The 26,531-nt window shown below is 39.0% G+C and overlaps 2 protein-coding genes across 6 annotated transcripts; both read left to right on the forward strand.

The window, feature by feature from the left end:
- The first annotated feature begins 90 nt into the window (after nt 1-90).
- On the forward strand, nt 91-14,086 carry mst1 (macrophage stimulating 1). 2 transcript variants are annotated; one of them, XM_044216054.1, is made up of 18 exons: nt 91-374; nt 2,079-2,223; nt 3,118-3,233; nt 3,315-3,429; nt 4,700-4,836; nt 5,466-5,586; nt 5,793-5,911; nt 8,004-8,178; nt 9,304-9,434; nt 9,728-9,830; nt 10,479-10,615; nt 10,755-10,787; nt 10,876-10,993; nt 11,087-11,164; nt 11,954-12,100; nt 12,226-12,332; nt 12,634-12,773; nt 13,794-14,086. In XM_044216054.1, the coding sequence occupies exons 1-18, from the start codon at nt 326-328 to the stop codon at nt 13,953-13,955; spliced, it is 2,133 nt and encodes a 710-aa protein (XP_044071989.1). In that variant the 5' UTR covers nt 91-325; the 3' UTR covers nt 13,956-14,086. The 2 variants fall into 2 exon arrangements, with proteins under 2 accessions (XP_044071989.1, XP_044071999.1); XM_044216064.1 differs by having other exon boundaries at nt 92-374; nt 10,879-10,993.
- A 2,936-nt stretch (nt 14,087-17,022) lies between these two features.
- si:ch211-161c3.6 (high mobility group AT-hook 2b) lies at nt 17,023-26,211 on the forward strand. Of its 4 annotated transcripts, none has more exons than XM_044216161.1 (6): nt 17,023-17,182; nt 19,222-19,422; nt 19,588-19,671; nt 21,895-21,945; nt 22,095-22,133; nt 24,370-26,211. In XM_044216161.1, exons 2-6 carry the CDS (start codon nt 19,318-19,320, stop codon nt 24,451-24,453), a joined length of 363 nt encoding a protein of 120 aa, XP_044072096.1. In that variant the 5' UTR covers nt 17,023-17,182; nt 19,222-19,317; the 3' UTR covers nt 24,454-26,211. The 4 variants fall into 4 exon arrangements, with proteins under 4 accessions (XP_044072096.1, XP_044072106.1, XP_044072125.1 ...); XM_044216171.1 differs by having other exon boundaries at nt 19,253-19,422; XM_044216190.1 differs by having other exon boundaries at nt 17,025-17,182; nt 19,299-19,422.
- The last annotated feature ends 320 nt before the right edge of the window (nt 26,212-26,531 follow it).

The raw sequence follows: 26,531 nt of genomic DNA on the forward strand, positions 1-26,531 counted from the left end.
CTGATGTGCCAGTCTTCATTAATGATTAATACACGTATTGATTGGCTGTGTTTTGGGGATTAGGGCCTCTGTTTGACTAAGAGCTCAGTGTTCGCGTGTGGGTGGTTGTGTCTAAGTCAGTGTTTTATTTTTTCTGCGTGGATTTCTAACATCCTACTGAGCTTTTGGGGTTTTTGTCTTTTGTTCTCATTATCAAGTCGACCTGTGATCGGATGTTTAAAACCCCCCAAATCGTGAGAGGAACAAGACTTCAGAGCAGAAACCTCAGTCTCAGACGTCCATCCAGCATTATAAAACAGTCTTTCTCGTCCACAGACCACAAACAATGAAGCTGTTGCTGTATTGTATTCTCCTGACAGTCGGACTGGCTACTGGTAAGAAACCTTTATTATCCTAATTTTCTTCAATTATAAATGACTCATAGTTTCTTAATTCTTTGTGTTGGTGTGAGGAGTCTAAATGTTTGGTTTTATTATGTATTTTGACATCGCATTAAGAGTATATGTCTGTGGAGTTATAAAGAAATAAACTACAAAACACAACCAATCAAGTATTTTCAATTTAATATTTTTTAGGAGCACTAGGATTTTTATGTAATGAATTTCAGCACTGCTTGAATGTAGACCAGTAATAGTTGTACTGTAGTAATAGGAGTAGTAGTGGACTTTCAGTAACCAGATGTGTACTGTGTTGCTATTTAAAGCTTTTTCTGGGCTCTGGTTTCTTGGTCCAAAGGTTATATGTGTGCAGCCTCGTGCCCAAATGTTGCCGCTGGTACCAGTGAGCACCTGCACCCACTTTATTAGGTACACCGTTCAACTGCTCATTAGTACAGTATTTAATCAGCCAATCAGGTGGCAGCAACATTTTGGCATGTAGACATGGTCAAGACGATCTGCGAACATGGGAGAAGTTTGCCCTCAGGGGTTTCTGGCAGATAGCTTTTCTGCCAAAAAGTCCTGATCTGCTGAAGTTCAAACCAAGCATCAGAATGGGGAAGAAAGGTGATTTAAGTGACTGTGAATGTGGCACGGTTGTTGGTGCCAGGCGAGCTGGATTGAGTATTTCAGAAACTGGTGGGATTTTTACAAACAACCATCTCTAGGGTTTACAGACAGTGGTCGAAAAAGAGAAATTATCCAGTGAGCGGCAGTTCTCTGGGCAAAAATGCCTTGTTGATGGCAGGGGTCAGAAGAGAATGGACAGACTGGTTCGAGCTGATAGGGAGGCAACAGTAACTCAGATAACCACTCGTTACAACCGAGGTATGCAGAAGAGCATTTCTGAACACACCTTGATGCAGATGGGCTACAGCAGCAGAAGACCACACCGGGTGCCACTCCTGTCAGCTAAGAACAGGAAACTGAGGCTACAATTGGCACTGGCTAACCAAAATTGGACAATAGAAGACTGGAAAAATGTTCATGAGTCTCGATTTCTGCTGTGACATTCTGATCAGAGGGTCAGAATTTGGCGTAAACAACATGAAAGCATGGATCCATCCTGCCTTGTATCAACAGTTCAGGCTGCTGGTGGTGTAATGGGGTGGGGGATATTTTCTTGGCATACTTTAGGCCCCTTAGTACCAATTGAGCATTGTTTAAACGCCACAGCCTACCTGAGTTTTGTTGCTGACCTTGTCCATCCCTTTATGACCACAGTGTACCCATCTTCTAATGGCTACTTCCTACAGGATAATGCGCCATGTCACAAAGCTCATATCATCTCAAACTGGTTTCTTGAACATGACAGTGAGTTCACTGTACCCTCACAATGGCCGGCACAGTCACCAGATCTCGATCCAACAGAGCACCTTTGGGATGTGGTAGAACAGGAGATTGGCATCATGGATGTGCAGCCGACAAATCTGCAGCAACTGCGTGATGCTATCATGTCAATATGGACCAAAATCTCTGATGAATGTTTCCAGCATCTTGTTGAATCGATGCCACGAAGAATTAAGGCAGTTCTGAAGACAAAAGGGGTTCCAACCCGGTACTAGCAATGTGTACCTAATAAAGTGGCTGGTCAGTGTAGAGATGCAGTTTATTGTTTGTTGTTCTGTTATGCATAAACAGGCTCCCGCAGTCCACTGAATGACTTCCAGCGCTCTGAGGGTAGAGAGCTGGTTCCCACCTCCTGGAACTCAGCTCGAGTGTTGCTGTTGCCGGGCCTGAGCCTGGAGGACTGTGCCACACGCTGCTCACAGTCTCTGGACTGCAGGTATCCAACCTTTAACTACTTTAATACAGCAGGTTATAAGCATCACTAAGCACTTTTCTCCAACAAGGCCATAATTAGAATAGAGTTATTAATTGTTACTTGTGACTTTATTTATCCTATATTTAAGTCAATAATTTCTTAAGGTACATGGCATCATCAGGGCCAAAACATTCTTTAATGACTTAGTGTACCTTGCAGTTTGCTCGTTTGATCTGACTAACAAGTGATTGACCGTGTAGCCAAAGCCTGATGTATCTTATTCCTCTGTACCACAGAGCTCCACAATCGTCCAAAATCTATTAAAAACTCATTGATGTTGCACAACAAAAGTAGTGGAGCATCAGAATGAAGCAAACATTTTAACTACAGCAACATCATTCATTACTCCTAATTTTTCAGAACCCATAATTTCACATATTTACAATAGTAATAGAATTACAAAATTATAAATAATTGTAGTATATCACAACATGTATCTGCATATTGCTTTTCTTATTTATCTTTTCTCTCAAAAGTACAGTCTAACAACAAACAGTTCGGGTAATCATTTTATTGTTAGTCTTTGTTTTTTTCTTCCAAATAAGTTTGGCTAACTGGGGGGTGTTTATAAAAACCTTTAAGATCGTCTGACTACTCGTGTCTCTTGCCAGCATGTATCAAGAACGTAACAATTGATGTTATTATTGCAGACAGAAATTTTGACCAACACTATGAAAATGAGACCCAAGTTGTAATAAACCAGAATTTTGTCCATTAATATTTGTGTTCACAGACTGGAAACACTAAGAAAGTGATTAATGATAACTTATAAACCCTTTAATTAGTATGCCTTTTTGTATGTTTTGTATCCATGAATGTACAAAACTTTGACATGAAAATATCCCTCAACACCAGAGCGTTCAACTACGAGACACGTCCGACTGTCACCTGTAAACATCTGCCCTGGGTGGGCGATGGGAGCAATGCAGAGGTGAAGAGAAACGTCAACTGTGACCTTTATGAGAAGAAGGGTAAGACTCGCGTGTGATGTCGCAGAGGTCAATGTGATGTATCGATACTGGAGTTGTTTGATTGTTTTTTTTATTGTGAAGTCTATGTCAGAAAGTGCATCGTGGGTAAAGGAGAAGACTACCGAGGGAAAGTCTTCACCACAAAAAGCGGGCTCACCTGCCAACAGTGGTGGTCTAAGTTTCCTCATGATCACAGGTGAGACGAGTGAAGCTTTAGTCTTTCATACAGTGTAACCAGGAAGTATTTTTTCACTCTGCTCACTACTCCAGCACATTGGACTTAAAGTGAAAGAACAACTATGAGATTAAACAGCAGACACAAACATCCATATTGGGTGAACAGTGAAGGACTCTTTTATACAAAATCCTCCAATTTTAGCACAACGCAGCAGGTCATAGATCCTAAACAAATAAACAAGAAGTGTTTTATGGCCAAACAGTTCAATGGTTCTGACTGACCTCAATCCAACTGATTGTGTGTTTCACTTCCTAAAAAAGGACTGAAGGCAAACCCCCAAGAAAACAAGCAGGAAGTAAAGATGGCTGCAGTACAGGCCTGGCAGAGACAACACTTGTGTCTGTTGATGTTTATGGATTGTAGATTTCATTGACTCCAAATATTTCCAACTAAATAGTAAATATGACAACTTGATTTAAACCTCCACTAATCAATATGTTTACATAAACAGTTAAATGACTGTGTAATGTGAAAGGAGTCACTCCTACGAACACATGGAAAATTATCACCTCACTCTGCACTTCCCCTCAGCTACAGAGCTTTTCAGCCTCTTTTAGCATATTGTTTTAATTTTCTGGCCTGTAAACTCGACTCTCATCAACCTCCATCCAACAGCAGGTTATCAGCTGAAAAAGTAATCATAAACCCACTGGACACTACCTGCCCAGCACCAAATAGCAGACAGACAAAGTTAGTGACTACCAGGTGACGAAAGTTGAACATCAAGAGCTTAAGAGCCAGATGTTTTTCTCAGGGGGTCGGGGAGACCACACCAGAGCTAACAGGAGAGTCAATATTGGACACCACTTTAAATACATATGTTAATGTTGCTCCTGGTCCACTGGAAGTGTAAGAGGCAGCCAACAAGATTGCTAAAACAACTTTATAAGGCGATAATATGTTAGTAGTGTGTGTTTTAAGCTTGTGATGGAATTCGTCTGCTGTCAAAAATCTGTTGATGCAGCTTTAAGTTCATATTAATTTGTCCAGTTACTTTCTTTTCAAATTGGGGGGCTGTGTATAAAAAGGGCTCCAACTCCTACACTATCGATCTGATGTGGATGTAAACACCCTCAAATTAAAGCTGAGAGTCGGCACTTTAACCTCACACTGTTACATTTCCAATCCAATGCCGGGAGTACAGAGCTCATAAAACAAACAAATGTGTCATACTGTATAACAACTGAGACAGTCCGTCACTCGCTGTAAAACTCTCTGTTCGTCTCAGGTGGACTCCCACAGCTACTAATGGTCTGGAGTTGAACTACTGCAGGAATCCAGATGGGGATCGTATCGGTCCGTGGTGCTACACCACTGACCCTGAGAGGCGTTATGAAAGCTGCTACATCCCCCAGTGCAAAGATGGTACATTCCATACAATTCTATACATCACCATGTCGTATGAAAAGCTGAGTGAAACGCTGTATTTACAGGTCCTGAAATTTCTCAAAAAATTTCTAGGATGTTTCTTGGAATTAAGTACATAATTTGGTACTAATTATAGGAAAATAGAGACAATAATCTGAGAAAGTACACATAGTAATCACTCACAGATTAATTTGAGTTTTTAAAGAAATTATTGGGAAAATAAATTTGTAGTTTCATAGCTGGGTACAGTATTTTCTGACACAGAAAATATTCATTTATCCTGTTAAAAACTTAATTTCCTATGCTGATTTGTATGTTTTCCAGTAATTATCAACTACACAGAAAAACAGATTTCACATTGTTTGCATGTTCTGCTGACCTGCTGTGCACTGATTAAAAGATGGTTACTTTGGTAAAAGAAGGTTGTAATTACCAAGTGTACCAGTTGAACACAGCCTCGAGTTTCCCTGTAATTAGTACCAAATGACAGTCTTTTCCAGGAACCAATTATATCAGTTCATTTTAATGGAATTATTCGGAAATTATGGGACCTGTAAAATACAATACTTTCTGTGTGGATAATTTTTTCCTGTCTTTGAAGCTGTGTTTGTGGTTTTTGTTTGCAGAGGTATGTATCACATGTAATGGAGAAGACTACAGAGGGCAGGTTGACCACACTGTGAGTGGCAGAGAGTGTCAGAGATGGGACCAGCAGAACCCTCACCAACACATCTACCAGCCTGAAAAGTACTCAAGTTTTCGTCACTACATTACCTGTCATGTGCCTAATTAGCCAAATTAATTGATAATGTAAACTGGAGTGTGTTGCTGTACAATTTCTTGTTAGCATGTGAATCAATGTCAAACAGGATCTGCAACTTCTCCCACAGCTTCTGAACTGTTTAAGTCCTTTGTTTTGTTATTGTGGACATAATAAATTACTTATTTTTCAGGTATCCTGATAAGAGTTTAGATGATAACTACTGCCGTAACCCTGATGCCTCTCCAGTGCCCTGGTGTTACACCACAGACCCTGAGGTGGAGAGAGAGAACTGTGAGATCAGCAAGTGCAGTAAGATGTTGCTTTTGTTATAGTATCAATATTACAAATACTCATAATAAGATTATAGATGATTAATCGATTAGTCAATCAAAAGAAAGATAATTGGCAGCTTTTATGACAATGGATTAATTGTTTAATTAACTTTTTTTAGCCAAAATGGCAAATATTCTGTTTCCATCTTCTCAAATGTGACAATTTGCTGCTTTTCTTAGTCTTCTATGATAGTAAACTGAATATCTCTGGGTTTTGGACAAAACAAGACATTTTTTACTATTTTGTGACAGTTTATAGACCAAACGATTAATTGATTAATCAAGAAAATAACTGGAAGATTAATCGATGACGAAAATAATAGTTGTAGCCCTAAATAAGATATTACTGTAATGTTTTGTATCATAGCATAAGTTAGTTGGATCAGACCTTCTTGCTTGTTTCTTCTGTTTTGTTTGTGCCATTAGTTCCCTCTGGTAAAACAGAGGCGACATGAGCTAAATTGAGCTGATTCCTATGGCATTAGTAGACACAGTGGAATTAGGGAGTCTCATTAAGTCGCTGTAATTAAATTTAGAAAAATCACCTTTTTGGTGTTTGTGCAAATTACTTCCCAAATTGTGAGACATTTAATTGCCCCAATGATTCTCTTTGATTTAAGAGTAAATGCGGTAGTGTGCAGATGTTTGTCAGTGATTCAAGCCCTGCATTGTCTCACTGGGTTTCAGGTTAATTAATGGTTAATTACAATGATTTTCAAACTGTTTTATTTCTCTTTATATGGCTTATTTTAATTTTCATTTAGTTTGTGTGAGTTTTTACTGTGGTAGAGCTTTCATTACATGTAGTAGTAGTACAAGTATTTTACAAATATACATAAAAACAAGATATGATAGAAGGTAAGTATTTTGTACTATGTTTAATATTTAATAAATGACACACTAGACTCAAATGTTGAGCTTCAGAATATAAGCAAATAAATAAACCCAAAGCAGGGCATTTTCTCCAGAATTTCGACACAAGTTGTGCAAGATGACACTGGCAACATTGGCATTTCCACTGAGGACAGAGATCACTGCGGCCTAAAATCTATAAGATAGCACCATCTTGTGGTGCAGTCAGTGTTGAGTAAAAAAACTAAACACTGCTCAAAATCAGTTCTCATCATCATCATCATCATCATCATCATCATCATCACAGATCAACAAAAAGATAAAAACAAAATATCACATAGTTTCTGTCTTATTTTGGTGTTTTCACAAGAAGAGAAATACGTTTTACTTCATTTCCAGCTTTTCTTTTATCCAGCGTATGTATTCTGTTTTTGTATCTGCGTTAGACAAACAAAACACAATCAGAGGAAAATTGGGGGAATGCTCATTTTAAATCTGATCCTGAATTTAAAACTAAATAATTGATCTACACAAGGAAGTTGGACTTTTTACACTTGAGGAATCTAATCCCCGGGTTAATCTTCTCAATGTCACACTTTAAAAAACAGAGAGATTTTTTTTATCTTGACTTCAAGTGTAACCATGGCAGCGGAAAATCATTCTTATATGATCATGGACTTTTGAAAAGAAGATTGTTTAATCAGATTCTTTAAAGATTCCCTCCAGACATGGTTTTGAGAGATGGGTTAATAATTTATGTCTCATATAATGTGGTTTTGATACTAAAAACTTTTAATATCTAGTTAAACATTTTTTCTTTGTTAAATTATTATAATTATTAAAAAATTAAAAATCCAGAATCTATGAATAAGCAAATATTTTTCGTGTCAAAAGTTTAAGATGTCTCCTAATTCACTGAAAAATCAAAATTCAGCCTATGTGTGCTGGAGGACTCAAGTTTCCACATTACCCTTGTGTAAGTTACATATTGAACCATGATTGGCATTCAATGACTGGCTCGTTGTGATGTCACAAAATCCTGCTCACGTCTTACACTCAGATTTAAGGTGAGCACAGAGAAACTTTCCACCTTCAGCAGTTTTGACTTTAATTTCACTACAAAACCGGAACATAAAATCCATAAAATCTTCTCTCTCTGTGTAGTCCAGAGGTGTAACATTAATTTATTTCCCCTTCAACTTGCTTCTTCATGCCAGCTGAGGTGCGGGTTGAGAAACGCCAGCGCTCCAGCTTCACGACCAACTGTTTCCGTGGCCGTGGGGAGGATTATCGTGGTAAAGTCAACGAGACAACATCAGGTATCCCCTGTCAGCGGTGGGATGCCCAATACCCTCATGAGCATCCCTTCTACCCAAATACATATGAATGCAAGTAAGTACAGATTTGATATACAGTATGATGGAGAAGGGAAAAGAAGTTGAGTGAGTTTGAAAGATGAAAATACTTTCTGCACTCATAGCCTGTTAGTTTAAAAGTGCTCTATTTGCTTCACACATGAATATTAATGTCAAGATGTCATTGCTGTGAAGTTTCTTGCGATCTTATTTCTCTGCTGGCAGTTGACAGTAGATGATAGATGGTCAGCAACTCCACATTAAAAAGCCAGACGCACACTGAGTGGCAATATGGATGTGTAATGAATATTAAACTTATTTGTGAAGTGGTGATCATTCATCATGCCAAAATCTATTACGAGCGTTTCAGTCATCCATTTTTGGTAGAAGTTACAAGAAGTATGGTATTTTGGTATAATCTCAAAATGAAAGGGGCAGATACAGCACAGTATGTCTGTGTCACAGGTCAGTTAATGCATTTGTGATGAGACACTTGACATTATTATTGTCCAGAAGAGTAAAATGTCTGTAAATTTTTAAATAGAAAAAAAGTGTCTTAATGAAACTTTTGTGGCTATGATACAATCAAGGATTAACTATATATGTAGTTTCTATTACCATGATCTTTTTTGTACAAATTGTACAAAATAAGATGATACGTTATATCTTTGATTGTGATGAAATAACCCATTTTTCAATCACTGCATTGGTTAAACATTGCTAACAGGGTTCAGTATCTTGCAGCAAGTCATTTGTATAAATGCCTACATTTAAATGACTATTTACAGGTGTTTGAGCGTACTAGAGACCAGCATGGGTACAATACTCAGCATAGTCAAATTTCAAAGATATGGTACTTTTGGATCTAAATCCTTTCAATGTGTGGGGACTACATTTGGAATTTCTATGCTGTTCTCAGACCAGGTCCACTATAGAAATTAGTTATTTTAACATTTAGTGTTTTTATCTTGTGTCATGCTTCAATTTTATGCATAACACTTTGTTTGTTTTACATGCTCTTTATAGTTTGTTTTATTCTGCTCGTTTTGTGTTTCTGCATGTCCATGTTTTATGTTGGATTGCCCGGAAAAGTTGTTGTGTAGGTTGTTTTATGAATCAAACCAAACCAATTCTACCTGACTGTGTACTACATCTCATCCAGAGGTTTAGAGGAGAACTACTGTCGTAACCCAGATGGGTCGGAGGCTCCCTGGTGCTTCACATCTGTGCCAGAGATGAGGACTGCTCTCTGCTTACAGATCAAACGCTGTGCAGACGACATAGAGGCTGAAGGTATTTGTTTGTTTGTTTGTTTGGCCTTAGAGTAGTAATATATTGAGTCAAAAAAAATACTGCCCACCATGTGTAAGGTTTTTACTAACTCCATCAAGGCAGCTAAACCCCCCAAATCTCCAGAAAAAAATACTGAGGCTATGACCTCATTGTACTCAATGGTAGCTGTGGCCCTGCATGAGGATAGGTACTTTCAGTGTTGTATCCAATCTTTACAACTTTTTCACCGCTTTCCCTGTGTGCCATAATTCATCAAGGTCACTGTCATGACAATAATGTCTTTTTTTTTTTAGATTGCTACCAAGAAAATGGGAAAAACTACAAAGGCATGGTCCGCAAAACTCGTAAGGGGATCACCTGCCAGAAATGGAACGTTAACACACCTCACCGGACCAGGTACGGTCATCAGTTAATTGTTAGAAAGACTGATGATTTGATCCAAGAAGAAAACAGTCTATATGCTTTTGGGGACATCTATGACACAATTTGTTGCCGTTATATTGAGCTGTGTCCAAAATCTGTACTGAATACTAATTCTAAGCAGATTTTGAGTATGTGTAAATGAATAAATTAAGTATACTCAAAACAGTCAGTGTGCAGATTTAAAATGACACTAGGAGGACACTATGCTCCCACAATGAAATGCACGGAAATGCACAGAGCTTCTCACAGCTGGAAAAAGTATTGTTGATGGTGGTGAAACTGCTCCAAGAACACCTCACAAAACAAAAATAATAATAAATAATACATTTTTGGAAAAAGAGTGGCATTTTACTGTCACAGTTTGATTGAAGTATTACAACAGTTAAATATGTTGATTTATTTTATACTAACTACAAAAATAGTTTAGTATTAGTATATAGTACACACTGTATACAGTTTGTATGTAGTATGAAATCAGGACACAGTCTCTTGAGTTGGTTTAGGATGCTTCCAGCCAGGAGAAAAGATCCACGTAATTCACAAATAAGTGGGGCGATTGAAAAAATGCTTAGAAAAATTCTGAGCCCTCGTACCGCGTAGAGATCCGTGTGATTTTTCCAGGATAAACCCAAAGACGCATCCTGAGGCCAATCTGACAGAGAACTACTGTCGTAACCCAGATGGGGACCAGCACGGACCCTGGTGCTACACCACCGACCCCAAAACTGAGTTTGACTACTGTGCCATCAAACAGTGTGGTACATAACTCTGCTTTCTTTGTCTATTTTAAGATCCCCAGAGTAGTTTAATGCACTGCTTGGTGACAATTCATCCAGAGCTTCTGGTTTTCTGACAGGAAATGTAACAATTCATCTGCTTCTTGTTGTTTTCAAACAGCTGGAGAGAAATCGCCTATGACTGAACCAGTAGGTTAGTTTCTGAATGAATATAATTATAATTTGCCTGACTCATTCAGATCGATTACTTCTTTTTATGACTTGCCACCTTTTTGTGAAAGCAGAGCTCAGTGAGTTTAGTGAGTGCGGGAAGAGAGAGGACCGCTTCCAGGTTTCCAGGTTGCGTATCGTGAATGGGATTCCCGGGAACTCGCCATGGACAGTGAGCCTCAGAGACAGGTGAGTCTGAGAGCTGATGGTGTTTCAGCTGGCCATGAACAAGTAAAATACACTCTGCTGTGCTCTGTATGACCTCTGATCTCTTGTGTGCAGGAAAGGAAACCATTTCTGTGGAGGATCCCTGGTAAACCCCAGATGGGTGATCAGCACCAAGCAGTGTTTCTCCTCCTGGTAAATTATATTTATTTAAAGGTTTTTGGTGCATTCCCAAAACGTAATTATGTATGCTGAGGTGCAAAACAAAACCATACAGAGAAGATTTAGCATGGAAATGGAAAGTTTTTGTTATTTATTTTCCAACAACAAAAAAAGATTAAAAAAACTAACCGACAAGTTAGGATATCTTAGCCTCTGCTACTTTGATTTTCACCATTTTTAGCCATGCTAGCGGTATTACTCTAGGAATGGCACGATTTTTATTGATCCCTTGACATTTCCTCTAGTCCCACCATGAGGTTCTCTGTACTACAACTGTAGATAAATATTTGGCACACATATTCATGTCCCCTCCGGATGAATTGTAATCACTTTGGTGATCCCTTACCAATATCCTCTAGTGGTCGAAAATTTTAATTTGTCCAGTACTTTGGTTTATGACCAAATACCTGCAAAACAAATGACATTTCCATCGACCTCAGCTGTACTTTGTGTTTAGTGCTAATTAGCAAATGTTAGCATGCTAACAGACTAAACTAAGATGGTGAACATGGTAAACATTGTACCTGCTTAGCATCCACCATGTTAGCATGTTGACATTAGCATTTAGCTCAAAGCACTGTGCCTAAGTACAGCCTCATAGAGCCGCTAGCATGACTTTAGACTCTTAGTCTTGTTTAAAATATCCTTTCTGGACGAGCAATATTAAATTGCTGGAGATCCCCTTAAAGGATATTTCAAGATAAGACATGAAATAAAACTTTGCTTGTATTTCCATGTTTACTCGTCTGCATGTGTGCGCAGCTATGTGGACCTGCCCGGGTACTCGGCCATGATGGGAACACTGTTTCGTGATCCACAAGAAGGAGAGTCTGGTGTGCAAACCATCCCGCTTACCAAGATCGTCTGTGGACCCTCAGAGTCTCAGCTGGTCATGCTACAACTGGAATCGTGTGTACTACCAAGTGCCCCCAGCATGCACACACACACACACACACACACACACACACACACACACACACACATGCACTCAGACATGCCAGTACTTTCCCTCTGACTCTCTGTTCTTTCTCTAGTCCTGCCCAGTTTAATGAGCGTGTCTCTCAGATCTGCCTCCCTCCTGAGCGCTACATTGTAGCTGAGGGGACGAACTGTGAGATCGCAGGATGGGGTGAAACGAGAGGCAAGTATAATCCTTTGGAAGTGATAACTTGACACTGGATTCACTACATGCTGTGTTTCTTTCAACTACAATATGCTTCTATTGCAATAATTAATAATAGATGACGTCCTTAGAACAAGCGTCTTGTTTCTGCCCTTGAAGTAATGTTGCATCTAAATGAGAAAGCCATTCAGACCGTTGAGCAACAGATGGCATTGCTATTTCCAGAAGCATTCAACATCTGTCCACCTTCTTCTTCTTTTCTCCATCCCTTTAAACACGTTACCTGCTAACTCATTCCTCCTTCTTGCTGTTTTTGAAGGGACTGGAGATGAGACCGTCCTCAATGTGGCCCAAATACCAGTTCTTAGTAACAAGGAATGCAACAAATACTTCAGAGGTCGTGTTCGCGAGAATGAGATGTGCACGAGCTCATTCCAGGGCGGGGTAGGCGCCTGTGAGGTGGGTGTCAATGCAACAGTGTGCACAGCTGTGCAAAGCTTTATTGTCCATTTTGAGTAGAATATTTTTACCCTGGAGCTACAGCAGAGTTTCTTCATTCACTATTTTCTTTTTTAATATTTTTTTTCTTTTTTTTGCATTTTGCCTTTATTAGATAACAAAGGTCCCCAGACAGAATCAAACCTGGGACATTTTGGTTAATATGGTACACATCTTAACCACTAGGTTACCATGACACCCCAACACTGAACATTTTCTTTGACAGTCACTGCAGAGTGGCATTGAAGGAATAGTTTGACATTTTGGGAAATATGCTCATTCGCTTTCTTGCTGAGAGTTTGATGAGAAGATCAACACCACTCTTATGTCTATCTGCTAAATGTGAAGCTAGAGCCAGCAGCTAGTTAGCTTACCTTAGCACAGTCGGCCTGGCTCTGTCCACCTATCAGCACCTCTACTCAGCTCACAGAGTAACAAGTTATATCTCGTTTATTTCATACAATTCATACAAAAACTGAAGTGTAAAAACAGGGGAGCTATGTGCCTGTAAGCTTTAAAGATGTTGGTAGGTGGATTTTTTTTACCTTTGGACAATACCAGGATAGCTGTTTCCCTCTGTTTCCAGTTTTTATGCTAAGCTAAGCTAACTGGCTGCTTGTTGTAGCTTTATATTTACCATACAAACATTAGAGTGGTATCAATCTTCTCATCTACACGAATAAGCTCATTCCCCAAAATGTTGGATTGTTTCTTTTAATGACCAAGAATAACACCATTAAGTGCTGAGCATTAATACTACAGATACTGATGGTGAAGACAATCTTTTGATGATGGAAATCACTTTAAGTAAAGAGCGTACGGCTATTTATATGTTCCTATAAATCAAACACATTCACCATTTGGATAATGGAGCTGGACTGGACAAGATGTGACTGCAAGATGTTTCCAACCTCAGCAGTGACAGTCAGTCATAACAGAGACAAATAATGACTCCAGAGTGTTGTTCCTGTGTGTCTGCAGAGAGACTACGGCGGTCCTCTGGCGTGTAAGAGCATGGACTGCTGGGTACTCGAGGGTGTGATCATCCCCATGAGGCGCTGCGGACACCCGGGGCAGCCCAACATCTTCATCCGTGTCTCTGTTTACGTGGACTGGATCAAGAAGGTCATGGAGATGGCTTAGAAACAGAGACTGCCATCCAACAGGGACTGATTAAATCCGCTGTCAAAGCCCTCAAGACCAGTTATTAACTTAACCATATACTTTTTTTCTTCTCAGATGTCTGTTTTACATTAAAAAATATTAACAATTCATCAAAGTTTATTATCAGATTTTATTATACGAGTTACATCACACTATATTGTTAAAAAAAGGGGGGGAAATGCAAAGAGAGCACAGTAATTTGTTACAGTATATCTGCTTTAAAATCATTTCTATGTGCTTTTATAATCTTTTCTTCCAGAGTAACTAACTTTAAGTAGGGGCATTTAAAGTCATGAATTACTTCTTGCGAGCAGACAAAATCCAGCAGACAAAATAAGCAGAAAACATTTATATTCCCAAAACATAATTACTTACGCCACAATGCAAAACAATGCAGAGGATTTATCATAAAAATGTAAGTAAGGTTTGTAGCATTTATAAGCAGTTTACAGACATTTAATAAATGGTTTATAACACACTATAATGTAGTTGTGAGCACATATCAGGACATTTTTAAATGTTTATTAATGTACAGTGTTTGTCAACAATTATAACTTCTCCTATGAAGACATATTTTATATTATTACAACTGTGTTTTACTATATTTTCATTCATTATCTGTTTATACACCAGCCTCCACTTATGGGTGCCCATAATGGGTATTGCTTGTTGACAAATACATTTTAAACACTTATATCTACTTACAGCTAGATTATAGTGCATTACAAACAAGTTATTAGATGTTTATATACTGCTTATAATTGCTATATATGGGGACTTAAAGTCCTGGCATTTTTTCTTATTTATTCACCAAAAACTAAAAAGGATGCAGGGATAAAAACTAATTGTAGCCCCTCAGGTTCAGAGGAGAATAACTGGAGCTAAGTAACTTCCAATAACAGGGGAGGTGTGGGGGGTTTACAGCACACATTTTAAGTTCCTAACATCCCCTGGAAATGCACCCTTTACCACAAAACTGTACACCTCCCCTCCTCTCCCTGGCATTGAAAGGAGCTCCAAAATACCTTCTTTGCCCCCAGCCTCTAAAGAAATCCCTCCTCTGCCTGTCTTTTGATGCCTGCCCCCACCTCTAAAGACATGCCTTTGTGCCTTATGCAGAACTGTATGCGCTGCACATTCTTTCTAGTTCTATAGGAGGATTTTTGTAACCCGGTCCTGATGAGCCCACGGAATTCAGCTTAAATAAACCTCAAGATCAGAGTCCAACCGAATCTCAGACACACCAGCCTGCAGAAGGCCACTGAACTCTGTCTCACACACAATTTCTCTCTCGTGCAAACCCCTCCCCCTCTCTCTGTCTTATTCCCCGTTCTGTCTTTTTATTTCTGTCTCTTGGAAATTTTCACACCAACATTTGTTTTCTCGACAATCAGACGATACCGACATTGTTCTTTTTTTTTTTGCAGAAATAGGAACTAATAGGACTGAAGTGTAGAACATGTTCCCTCTAACTAATGATGGCCAATTATCCTCCTGCTGCACACAACATTTGGAAATGGCAGGTTGACAGTTATGATTTCAGCCTCATTCTGTTCACTTTCATTTAGTAATATTTATAGTGGATGACTAATCAGATTCATATATGACTACTGGTTCTCAGCAACTGTTCAGGGAAAACCTGGCTAACATTTTTAATAAATTCTGCCACACAAATACTTTCTTTATTTTGTTTAATGCTTATCATGGTATTGGACTATGTGTAGCCTGAATTAGATCAACTTTTTGTGTCTTTGAATTCAACCTTTGATTATGAATTTTTAAAAATGTAACATTCAGGTTTCACAGGATATGTAAAGTGTGAATTTCTGAACACCATGAAACTGACACTAAACTGTTCAAACGGAGCCCTGTGCTTTATCTTTGTAACTTAAAGCTTTATATTTTGGTCTCTTGCCAGCACGCTCACCTGACATGACTCCATGAGCAGTCCAGCATTAGCCGTCCCTGGAATGTGTATTCACTGAGGTTCAAACATTTCCATCTGTACTTATCAGTTTGTGCAAATTTACCTCTTGAAGAAGAATGATTTTAGGTATAATTCAGCCAAATGGAGGCAGCATGTAAATCATAAATCTACATGGAAATATGCAACAAAAAAAGAAAGATTTAATTCCAAAAATACTACATGTCCACCCTAGGAAGATGTGATTTTTTTATTTTATTTCAGTAATATTAGAAAATAAAACAATTATAGAATATAAATAGATACAATACAAACAGAACAATATATATCCTCAAGAGAATAACTGGTTAGAGGACAACTGAATAAAAGAATAGCTGAGTAAAAGACTTGAGATGGCGTCTAATAAAAACGTGTTACATGTTCTGCATAAGAAACTTAAAAGGGAAATTTATCCTTTTGCTCACATAGGGGCACACATGTCTGCTCTTTTACTGCTCACTTCTAATGTATGTTTGCATGTAGTGGATGATTAAATTAACCAAACTGGGGTCCGTTTTCCCCCCAAACAAACGCACATCAGACAACTGCCCTGTAGACGTTGTTCTCAGAAACACAATTTAATATTTCTGTCCTTTGTTATGACTTACAGAATTATATCTCTGTAGGTGGGGATCCAACAGCAGGGAGAGAGAGAGAGAGAGAGGGAGAGAAACCTCTGCTCGGAACAGTCTAGACACTGACCTTACCATCATTTTTACTGAAGCACACTGTAACTTTTTTTCTCCCCTCTGTGGGGAACTTCCCAGCCCCCGGACCCCACTTTGGGAACCCCGGAACCAGACTCTACCCTCCTGTCTGATGCCCGTCTCTCTCCCTCTCGCTCTTTCTCCCTCTCTCAAGTGGGTGGTCCGGTGAGCTTTTCGGGGCGGGGTCCTGTGTTTCAACCCTCCTACCCTCGTTCTTTCTTGAAACATGCTTTAATAGAGAAAGTATGCAATGCATACTGCTCAGCTACAACCCCCAATTATACTGCAACTGGGGTATTCGTGACTGGACGTCTGGGGGGGATCACACACATTTCCGATTAGAGGAGGAGGAGGAGGAGGAGAGAGAGGGGGAGAGGAGGAGAGAGAGGGAGGGAAAGAGCGAGAGAGAGAGAGAGAGTTTACCCTTTCATTCCAACCAATGAGACGGTCGATACACTAAGATTTTCATAGTTGTGCAGGAGCACAAAGTGAGCTGACTGTGTGAATTTCCAGGTAAAACTGCAAACCGACTCAAGGTAAGTTGAACTCTGCTCTCAGTATTGCATTTGGGGCTGCCTGCATGAACAGGATTACTCAGCCAGAACATGGAGCCTATAGCTTGAATGCATGTCTGTATGTAGGCTATGTATGTTCAGACTGGTCTGAAAGGAGAGCTTTTGCACCTGTGTTCCTCGCCTTTGTCCTTCTTGGTAAAGTTTTTGCAGCTCTTGCTGACACTCGGTTCATCCACTTCGGGGGACCTGTTATCACTGCAAAACCCAACACATTTAAGATCGATTGCGCAAGTGATGGAAGCAGGGGGATGTGTAGTGAGCGCCGACTTTACGCTTTAAAACACAGATGGCCTCGACTGTTGTTTTGGCGTTTTTACATGCGCCAGATATTCAACCGAAGTCTGGAAGGTTTGAACTGACGGTTTCGCCACAGGAGCGCTTTACGCACCTTCTTTAAAGGCTGTAAAAGAATGTGTTTTTATAGTCGCAATTGCCGCCCATATGCAAAAAGTACATTCAGTCCCGTACTTGACTGCCAAACACAGACGAGTTAAGCGGACGGTCTGCTGCTGCAGAAGAAGTGCAGGACGCTTGTTGTGTTGCTCCGAAATCAGTTAATAAGCGACGAAACGACGTCGTGCGTCTCGTTTGGCTTTAAATCGTTTCAACTAGGACGTAGATTTCTCAAATTACTCTGACTTCCTGCTTCAGTGCGGCCGTTTTGATAGGCTGTGTTGGCAATTAGTGTTTGGCACATTCTTTACAGAGCTAGACGTTATGGTGAATGACCACCTTGGGACATTACCAACAGCCAACTTAAAGTTGACATTTATCGTTTACTCTCTTAATAAAAAGTAAATCAATTAAGTAAATAGTAACGCTATTACTTTTAAGGAAATATAATATTATAAAAGGATACATTGTTTACAGTAGGCTAACATAGGGGCGCTGTTAATCAGCCTATGATTCACTATGGGCTGAAAACAGTTAATCGATTATTCAAATAGTTGATCATCATAAAATTAATCTGCAACTATTTTGATCATTGATTAATCGTTTCTCATTTTTTAAGCAAAAAATGCCTACTATTCCCTAGGCTTAGATTCTCAAATGTAACGAATTGTTGCTTTCTTTGTATGTGATAGCAAACTAAATATCTTTTTGGTTTTGGACTGTTGGTCAAACGAAACAAGCAATTTGAAGATGTCACCTTGGGCTGTGGGAACTTGTTAGTGGCATTTTTCACTATTTTCTGACATTTCATCGGAGGTCTAGTTAAGTTAAGAAATTATCGACAGATTAAGACATTTTCTCGATAAATTGATTATTCATTTGTTCTGTAAAACGTCAGAAAATAACAGCAGCAAATGGTACCAGAAGCTGCTACCAGAGAAAGTTTGTTGAATGTTGAAAATGTATGTAAATGATTAATCGATTATGAAGATAGTTGCAGATACATTTTCTGTCGACTGACTAATCGGTTCATCAACTAATCGTTGCAGCTCTGAAGTTCACTATAGGCTGCAAACTCAGATTTGTCAATAGTTTGTCATATTGTGGTGATTCTTTCCATTAAGGTTTTGCATGCAGTAGTTTTACAGTAAAAGTTGTAGCAGCATCAGCACACCTACAACATGCACAACCTCATTGAGAAATACCTCACAGAGGGCACATGGAAAGGCAGCGCACAGTACAGTAGATGCAGATTTTGGATGGTAGATTGAGTTGTGAATATCTGTGCTACTTTTAGTCGCTGGTCACCATTCTCATGTTTCCCTGCGATTGCCAGACCCCTGTCTGTGTTCCGATGAACCTGGTGTCAAGGCTTATGTATAAGCAGTTCCCACACTTGCTCTTGGAAAAGGGTCCTGTGTGATTCTGAATTATCTTTTTAATGATACATTAAGCACCGACTGAAACTCACTGTGGCAACTGTGCAAAAAGAAAACGATTTGAAGTGGTATAATATAGCTGATAATCCTGAATTCTCCAAAGGTGATTGCTGCACTGCATTCAAAAGTAGCATTTTTCTTTTCACTTTTCTTTGCTCACATCTCCAGCTCCTGATACTCAGGTCTTCTCCTCTTTAAGCCCTCGAGGCCGCTCCTCCAGGCTTTGATGCCCACACTCTTTGAAGCAGGTGGACAGACGCAGGCATGAGTGACAGTGGGACCAAAGAGCCGTCTCCCCAGCCGAGCACTGCCCAGTCACCTCCTGAGCCTCAGCGCAGGGGCAGGGGTCGGCCACGGAAACAGCAGCAGGTAGGACTAGATGAATTTGATCAGCTCTGTCCTTGACCATAAGTCATTAAATATCAAATAGAAATTAAAAAAGGCATTCTAGTTGAGGATGTGTCTGTCTCCTGGCTGTATGCAAATGTTTTTCACTGGTTAGTTATTGGCTCCACATTTGATCTCTCCCTAAAGGAGCCTGTTGGACCTCCGACTCCAAAGCGACCGAGAGGACGACCTAAAGGCAGCAAGAACAAAGGCCCCAGAACTGCACTGAAGGTTCAAACTGATCAGAGTGTCTAAGATATTAAATAGTTATCTGAATTTCAATTTCAGAATTGTAACAGCACCTTGCTTCTGCACTATAGTACAACGATCTACATTGCCAGTCAGAACTTTTTGGACGGGTTAAATATTTATACATTTTTGTTACATCACAAGAAATGTTGTTGAGATTTATTGCAAATATCCTTAGATACATTAGAAAATATTATAAGAAAGAAATAGTCATTAGTGAATTTGGGCCTATCTGTGACTTCTTACTTTAGTTGAAATGACTTCAATCTCTATCACCCCTGAAAAAGGAAACCAGTAACAGACAACATATTTGTCTTACAGTTGATGGTAGTAGGTGTCTACAAGTTTATAAAGTACTTTATATGATCTTAACGGGTTTATCTTTCTGCATTAGATGCATCAGAGACTTTTCCATGTAATACGTCTTGAAATGCAAAGATTCATGTCTTTTGTAGGACACTATAAGACAGTCAGCAGTCATCATGAGGTCAAATGTCAGAAAAGACAAGCTGTTATTAAATCAGTGCAGTATTTGTGTCTCATGCTGCAGTGCTCAAAGATGGACTGGTCAGTGCAGAGTTAGCTGTTATTATTCTGAGGAATGAAAGATTGTCTTACAGAAAAATGGCTATCACTATACATTTTCATTGTATGCTTTATACTTTTAATGCGCTACATTTCAGAGTTTACCATTTTACACACATTTTCTCATCTTCTAAATTATTAAATAGTATTTTAACAGTATATTAAATAGTTGAAATTAGCTCCATGTTGACCGGTCCAGCTACAACAATAAAATTACCCTTACACACAAATGCATCAGTGATAATAATTCAATAATATATATAAAACTCTCTAAAAGGAGACATTTTGCATAACAAGCATTACTTTTGATACTTGAGTACATTGTGAAAGCAGGACTTTTACTTGTAGTGGACTATTTGTACATTGTTGTATTGCTACTTTTACTTAAAGGATCTGAATACTTCTACCTTATAACAATCATCAAGATCATTCTTACCAGTTGGATCTCATTTCCAATCAATTAAAAAATATTTCTAAATTCACTAATACCATAAAGAATAAAAGCTCAATTTTGTGTGCCATCAACGACAGCTATTAAATGTAAGTGTACTGTACACTTGTGCAAACACGCACTCAGACACATCATTATCAGCAACATTGCTGCTTGCATAGTTATTGAAGAATTTGTTAGTACACAAACAAATAAAAATACCCATTGTAGTTTGAGGAAGCCTGTTGTATCAGGAGGGAAAGTTGTTGCACTGCCCCTGCTGGGAGCTTTCCATTCAAACCAGGAGATTTGCAGGAACTCCCTGTGCATTTGCAGCATGTAATAGATGTAAAACGCTGTGAATCAATTTATACAAATGTGGAAACATAACTTGTCTTGTTTATTTTGTTTTGTTGAGAGAGACTCAGAAGAGACTTTGAAGAAAAATGTAGTTTTCAGCTTTATCACTATTACTGGAGAAACACTTACTGTCAGGCAACTGAACTTGTTACAACTTGGAAGTTATTTCATGCCTGAGCCTGTAATTCGACATGCCAATCACACAAATCAATTGTTTGTGTTTTCAAATTTGGGAAAATTGAACATTTCTTCAAACAGTCCACAAACAAAAAAAGACATAAATATGTATACTTGTTGATATTTTACTATTTGATTGTTTAAAACCATTTTCTCTGGCTGTGAGAGTTCCTCATTTATGTTCAGATAGTCACACTGTGGAAGCTGATGCATGTGCAGGATTTTATTGAATATACAGCTGTGCAGGCACTGTTGACGTTTCAAGGGACATTTTGACTGAGGGGAAAAGACATTTCTGTTTCTGTTTATCACTAAGGAGTGTAGTTTTGTTGCAGTTGTTGACAGTGCCAACCATGCAGGCCATACAACTTGTGCTTGTAAAATTAAATCATAGTATTCCCAAATAACTTTTTTGGTAATACTAATAATAGTGTTACTACAATTTATAGAACAAAACCTCTGTAGCTCCTGAGAGAAATGTTCCCCATTGACCTGCAGAAGCTTTAGCAGTTGAAAATGGCTGCTGCCAAAGTCTCAAAAACTACAATACTCAAATGAAAACATATAAGGCCTTAATCTTAGATATTGTATGAGTATGACAGGAATGTTCAAATCTGTAACCTCCCTTTAACCATTCATCTGTTCTTTCTCAGAAAGTAGAGCCTGTTGGGGAGAGACGACCACGTGGGCGACCGAGGAAATGGGTATGGAGTAATCGTTGACAGTTAGAGACATCATGGAGTTGATTGTAAATGTATGTCCAAAGCCTCCAAGGTGTCTGCTGGAGCTGCACAGTCCTTGAGAGCGGCTTTTCCTTCATGCTTAATTAATTCTGTTCCCTCTCTTTCCACAGCCCCAGAAAGTAGTTCAACAAGTAACTGAAGAGCAGCAGGTAAGGAATACAAAATCTTTAAAAGGGTAGTTGGGTGGTCCGGTTTTGTTTTGATGTGGCACTTTAAGCCACAGGTTTCCCGTGACTGAAAACGTATTTATGATTTAATTTAAATGTGTCTTTGGTTAAAATGACTGAAACAAGGTCTGTGTATATAAGATAAGCTCAAGACATTTTCATGTTAAGCTACAGCAGGTTTGTTGCAGAATTTTATTACAAAGCATTAAATCCTTTTAGCCTCTAAGCATGTGCGCTCTTAATTTTATTTCCACTGCAGATTTACCAAATTATTTTTCACCTTTTTAAGGTTTTTTGTTTTGTTTTAAATGAGTTAGTATTGCATCAAACTGAAGCTGAAGTCACTTTAAGAGTTTGTGTCTATGGAGGAATGCAACCCCTGCTTCAGTTGAACAGAAATCTCATTTTGTGTCACACGTTTACCTTTTGACTAATATCAGTTATGTTTATGGTGTAGGACTTGTAAAAGCAGAGCTGATTTGCAGAGATGATCTCATTTAACTATTCATGACTGTCATAAACTTGTCTTAAGCACAGAGCCCATGTTTAGCATCAAAACCAAACTACATTCAAAAGCCCTTTGAACCCATTCTAGTGCTGCAGCCAACAAACTGTGGCCTTCATGATTCTAGTTGGACCACTGTGAACTTTTATATTCGCTCAGCTGCTGAGTTACTGAGAGGTGTTTCTAATATTTAGCTCACCTTCAGTGATATAAATGGGGTGGACAAAATATTAGAAACACCTCTCAGTATAAAACAAAACAATTCACCAGCACCACAAATTGCAGCCTCCAAAATGACCATAAAGTGGAATTAACACCTCTGTAAAATGGGTACATTTTATTAATAATGATGGTAGAGAGAGACAGACAAGAAACATCAAGAGAGAGAGGTCCTCATCTTAGCCACCAAGCTACCAGGTTGTTGTATTAGAATGCATTAGTTTTAGCTAGGTGTACCAAGTCATTTTTAGACTTATATATTATATATATATATAATATATATTATTGCTTTTCACACATAAACATTGATACTCATTGATTTATCTGTATATCTTATGAAAGTGATATGCTTTCACTAGTTCAGTATGTACTGTGTAACCATACGTGGAGGAAGGGGAGTCGATAGGATGTTCCTCTGCCTACCTCAAAGCTATTCTTCAGCAGTTTACATTTGTCTTTTCTCATAGCATTTAGTGTGCCTTAATGCAACACTCTACTAGTCTAAACTACTACAGCTTCCACGCTCTGGCAAACACCACTATAACCACGAACCCAACACAGAGAGACTTAAGAAAAGGCCTCTTTCCTCAGGTCATCAGGATGGTGTACATTGCACATTGTCTACAGCGAATCCTTTGCACTGCCCTGCACATTGCATATTTGCACGTGTCACATGTTTTTCACACTAGACTTTTAGCACAACATTAGGATCACACGCCACATTGCATTTCACTACATATTTACTTGTGTATGTCAGAAATAGACCTTTGGATCCTAGTACACTATGTATTATCAGCAAATATTAAACTACTAAAATTGCTGTTGCTTTGGCACATTTGATGTAAATAGTAAAAGAACCAATGCACATGTTCCTTGTGCTTTACGTAAACTGACTTCATGAGGATATGACGAGTTCTTGGAAATGCACAGATGTCAGTGTTGAATTCCCCAGATACACCTCCAGACATCCTTTCGTGACATCCAGTTTTGGTGAATATACGCCCAAGTGTTTCTGAGAAACTTTGGTTCTTTTAGCCATCTTGTTCATATTTCAAACAAAAGCATTGCACAATAGTCGTCACCAAAGCAGTTCTCTTGATGCCCCACATCTGCCTTATCGCATCCTCTCCACTGAGCAGTTTGTCAAAGATGCTTCAAGAACTGAAACCATTGAGACAGACTCCCTTTCTCAGACACACGCACACGAAGGGGAAGAATGAGTCAATATAGAGAGGGGAAACCTGATCTAACTGTTCTCTTCCTCTGTCTTCTTGGTTTCCTGACATAACTGTCGTCTTCCTCACATTTCTAGGTCTGACAGCTGGACGTACGTCCCCGCACGCAATTACTCAATTAAATGTTAACACTCATTCTTGTATTCTCGAGCTCTTTCTAGTATTGATTCATTACTTTGCGCATAATGAATCACTTGACTGAAAGAGATAAAACAATGACAGACAAAGTGACAGTGGTTTTGGTCCCCTGCTGTTCCAGGGCCCTTCAGAAGAGGCTGAGGAGGGTCCCTCACAGCTCGAGCCCTCGTCATCTCAGGTTCCAGTGCAGGAGGAAGGGGAGTAGATAGGATGCCTTTCTACCTACCTCAAGGTTTGGCCTCAAACAAACAGGGGTACAGTCTGACTCCTATCTGGGATGGGGATTCAGGAACACACAAACACACACCCACACACACAAAAAAGTCATTGTCGACAGTGGTTTCTTCTCCTGATCCGATACTGTACCCTGGTTTTGTTGGTTCACTATAAGAGTTTGTTTTAACATCGAAGAATTTGATTTTTGGATATGGCTTTTTTTAAGGGAATAGTTTGACACTTATTTACTTTCCTGCTGTGAGTTAGATGAGAAGATTGATGCCACTCTCATGTCTGTAAGGTAAATGTTAACCTACTGCCAGCAGCAGCAGCTGATTAGCTTAGCATAGCACAAAGACTGGAAACAGGGAAACAGCTAGCGCGGCTCTGTCCAAAGGTAACAAAATCCTATTCAATCTTCTCAAGATCTCAATTTTTGTTTTTATGGGGGCTTTGAGTTTTAGAAGTGTTGGTCATGGGTTTTGTTACCTTGGGACAGAGCTAGGCTAACTGTTTCCAGTCTTTATGCTAAGCTATGCTAACCATTTTCCATAGTATCAATCTTCTCATCTAACTCTAGACAAGAAAGCTAAGAAACGAATTTCACAAAATGACCAACTATTCCTTTAAGGATGCCTGCTCTCCCTGAACCTGTGTGTGTGTGTGTGTGTGTGTGTGTGTGTGTGTGTGTATGTACACATGTTGCTACATAGTGAGGACTGAAACACTTCAAAGGGCTGTTTGAAGGTTAAGACTTGGTTTTAAGGGTTAGGGTTAGGCATTTAGTTGTGATGATTAGGGTAAGGGGCTAGGGAATGCATTATGTCAATGATGGTCCTCACAAAGATAGAAGTACAAGGGTGTGTGTGTGTGTGTGTGTGTGTGTGTGTGTGTGTGTGTGTGGAAGGGGTTGCAGGCTAAAATGAAAGGGGGCATTCAAGAAAAAAGGAACCAAACTAAACCGTTTTATTGAAACATGTTTCTAAATCAAGCGTCATGAATCCTCATATGAAATGGGAGCAAGACGGTGACATTTTTAGCAATGTTACAATATAAACATGGTGCGCTGAAGTCATTATTATGAAAGTAGAAGTGAAAGGTTTTATTCCAAAATGAAATATCCAATTTGGGAGGGGAGAAATGTCTTACGTTCTTTGCTCAGATTAAAAAATGCATAGGATTACATCGCTCAAATGTCAATGTAAGCGAGAGTACAGTATTCAGATTAATAACTTCTGTGAAATCCTTTTATTTTCCTTCCAACCAGCAGAAAAAAGCACCCAAAGGTTTAAATGGATGTCTCATTTTGGAAAGAAACCCTTCATATATACTTTAGTCAACAACAGTGTTGATGTGTCATTTTACCACACTCAGGATTTTACTATTACAGTGCTTTTACACCATATTGAAACCTCAGGTACAAAACTATTCAGGAACATGTTGTCAGTCTACTCAGTGATAATTATTGTGCTGTGTTTGTTGTGCACTTCTGATCTGTATTTGACATTACCATTATGCCTTGACACAAAGACCTCATTTAAACCTCAGTTGCCCTCAGTTTCTTAATCTCTCATTCTACCTCAGTAACACAAAAGACAGATGGTCTCCCACAAAGTTATTCTCCACTCCCTCAGCAGCAACGACACACACACACACACACACACACACACACACACACACACACACACACACACACACACACACACACACACACACACACACACACACAGGTTCATGTGCAGATATACAACACAGACAGGCAAAGGGTTTACATATCAACACACAGAAGCAGACAGTACACTCCAGCAGAGGATTTTACTATCGGTGTACAAATAAAAGCATCAGTGTCATTTCTTTAAAAGAACTGTATTTGTTAAAAGCTGAAGTGAGACATGATTTGTTCTCCTGGGAAATAAAATGCAGCAAATAGTTTACAACAACTTGATGAAATACTTGCTTTTTAGGGTGTAGTTCCTTATGAAATACTTGTTTTTTGGGTCGCTTACTCCTTTCTCATTTTTACTACATCATGTATTTTCTGATTCTTACACTGTAAATTGTATGTGT

Source organism: Siniperca chuatsi, linkage group LG2 (genome assembly GCF_020085105.1).
Source record: "Siniperca chuatsi isolate FFG_IHB_CAS linkage group LG2, ASM2008510v1, whole genome shotgun sequence".
In the NCBI taxonomy this organism is placed as follows: domain Eukaryota; kingdom Metazoa; phylum Chordata; class Actinopteri; order Centrarchiformes; family Sinipercidae; genus Siniperca; species Siniperca chuatsi.

Coding starts and splice junctions, on each gene's coding strand:
- mst1 (XM_044216054.1), top strand. CDS start 326: ATGAAGCTGTTGCTGTATTGTATTCTCCTGACAGTCGGACTGGCTACT. Junction 3,234..3,314: donor TGACCTTTATGAGAAGAAGG/GTAAGACTCGCG, acceptor TTTATTGTGAAG/TCTATGTCAGAAAGTGCATC. Junction 9,831..10,478: donor AACACACCTCACCGGACCAG/GTACGGTCATCA, acceptor TGATTTTTCCAG/GATAAACCCAAAGACGCATC.
- si:ch211-161c3.6 (XM_044216161.1), top strand. CDS start 19,318: ATGAGTGACAGTGGGACCAAAGAGCCGTCTCCCCAGCCGAGCACTGCC. Junction 19,672..21,894: donor GCCCCAGAACTGCACTGAAG/GTTCAAACTGAT, acceptor GTTCTTTCTCAG/AAAGTAGAGCCTGTTGGGGA. Junction 21,946..22,094: donor GTGGGCGACCGAGGAAATGG/GTATGGAGTAAT, acceptor CTCTTTCCACAG/CCCCAGAAAGTAGTTCAACA.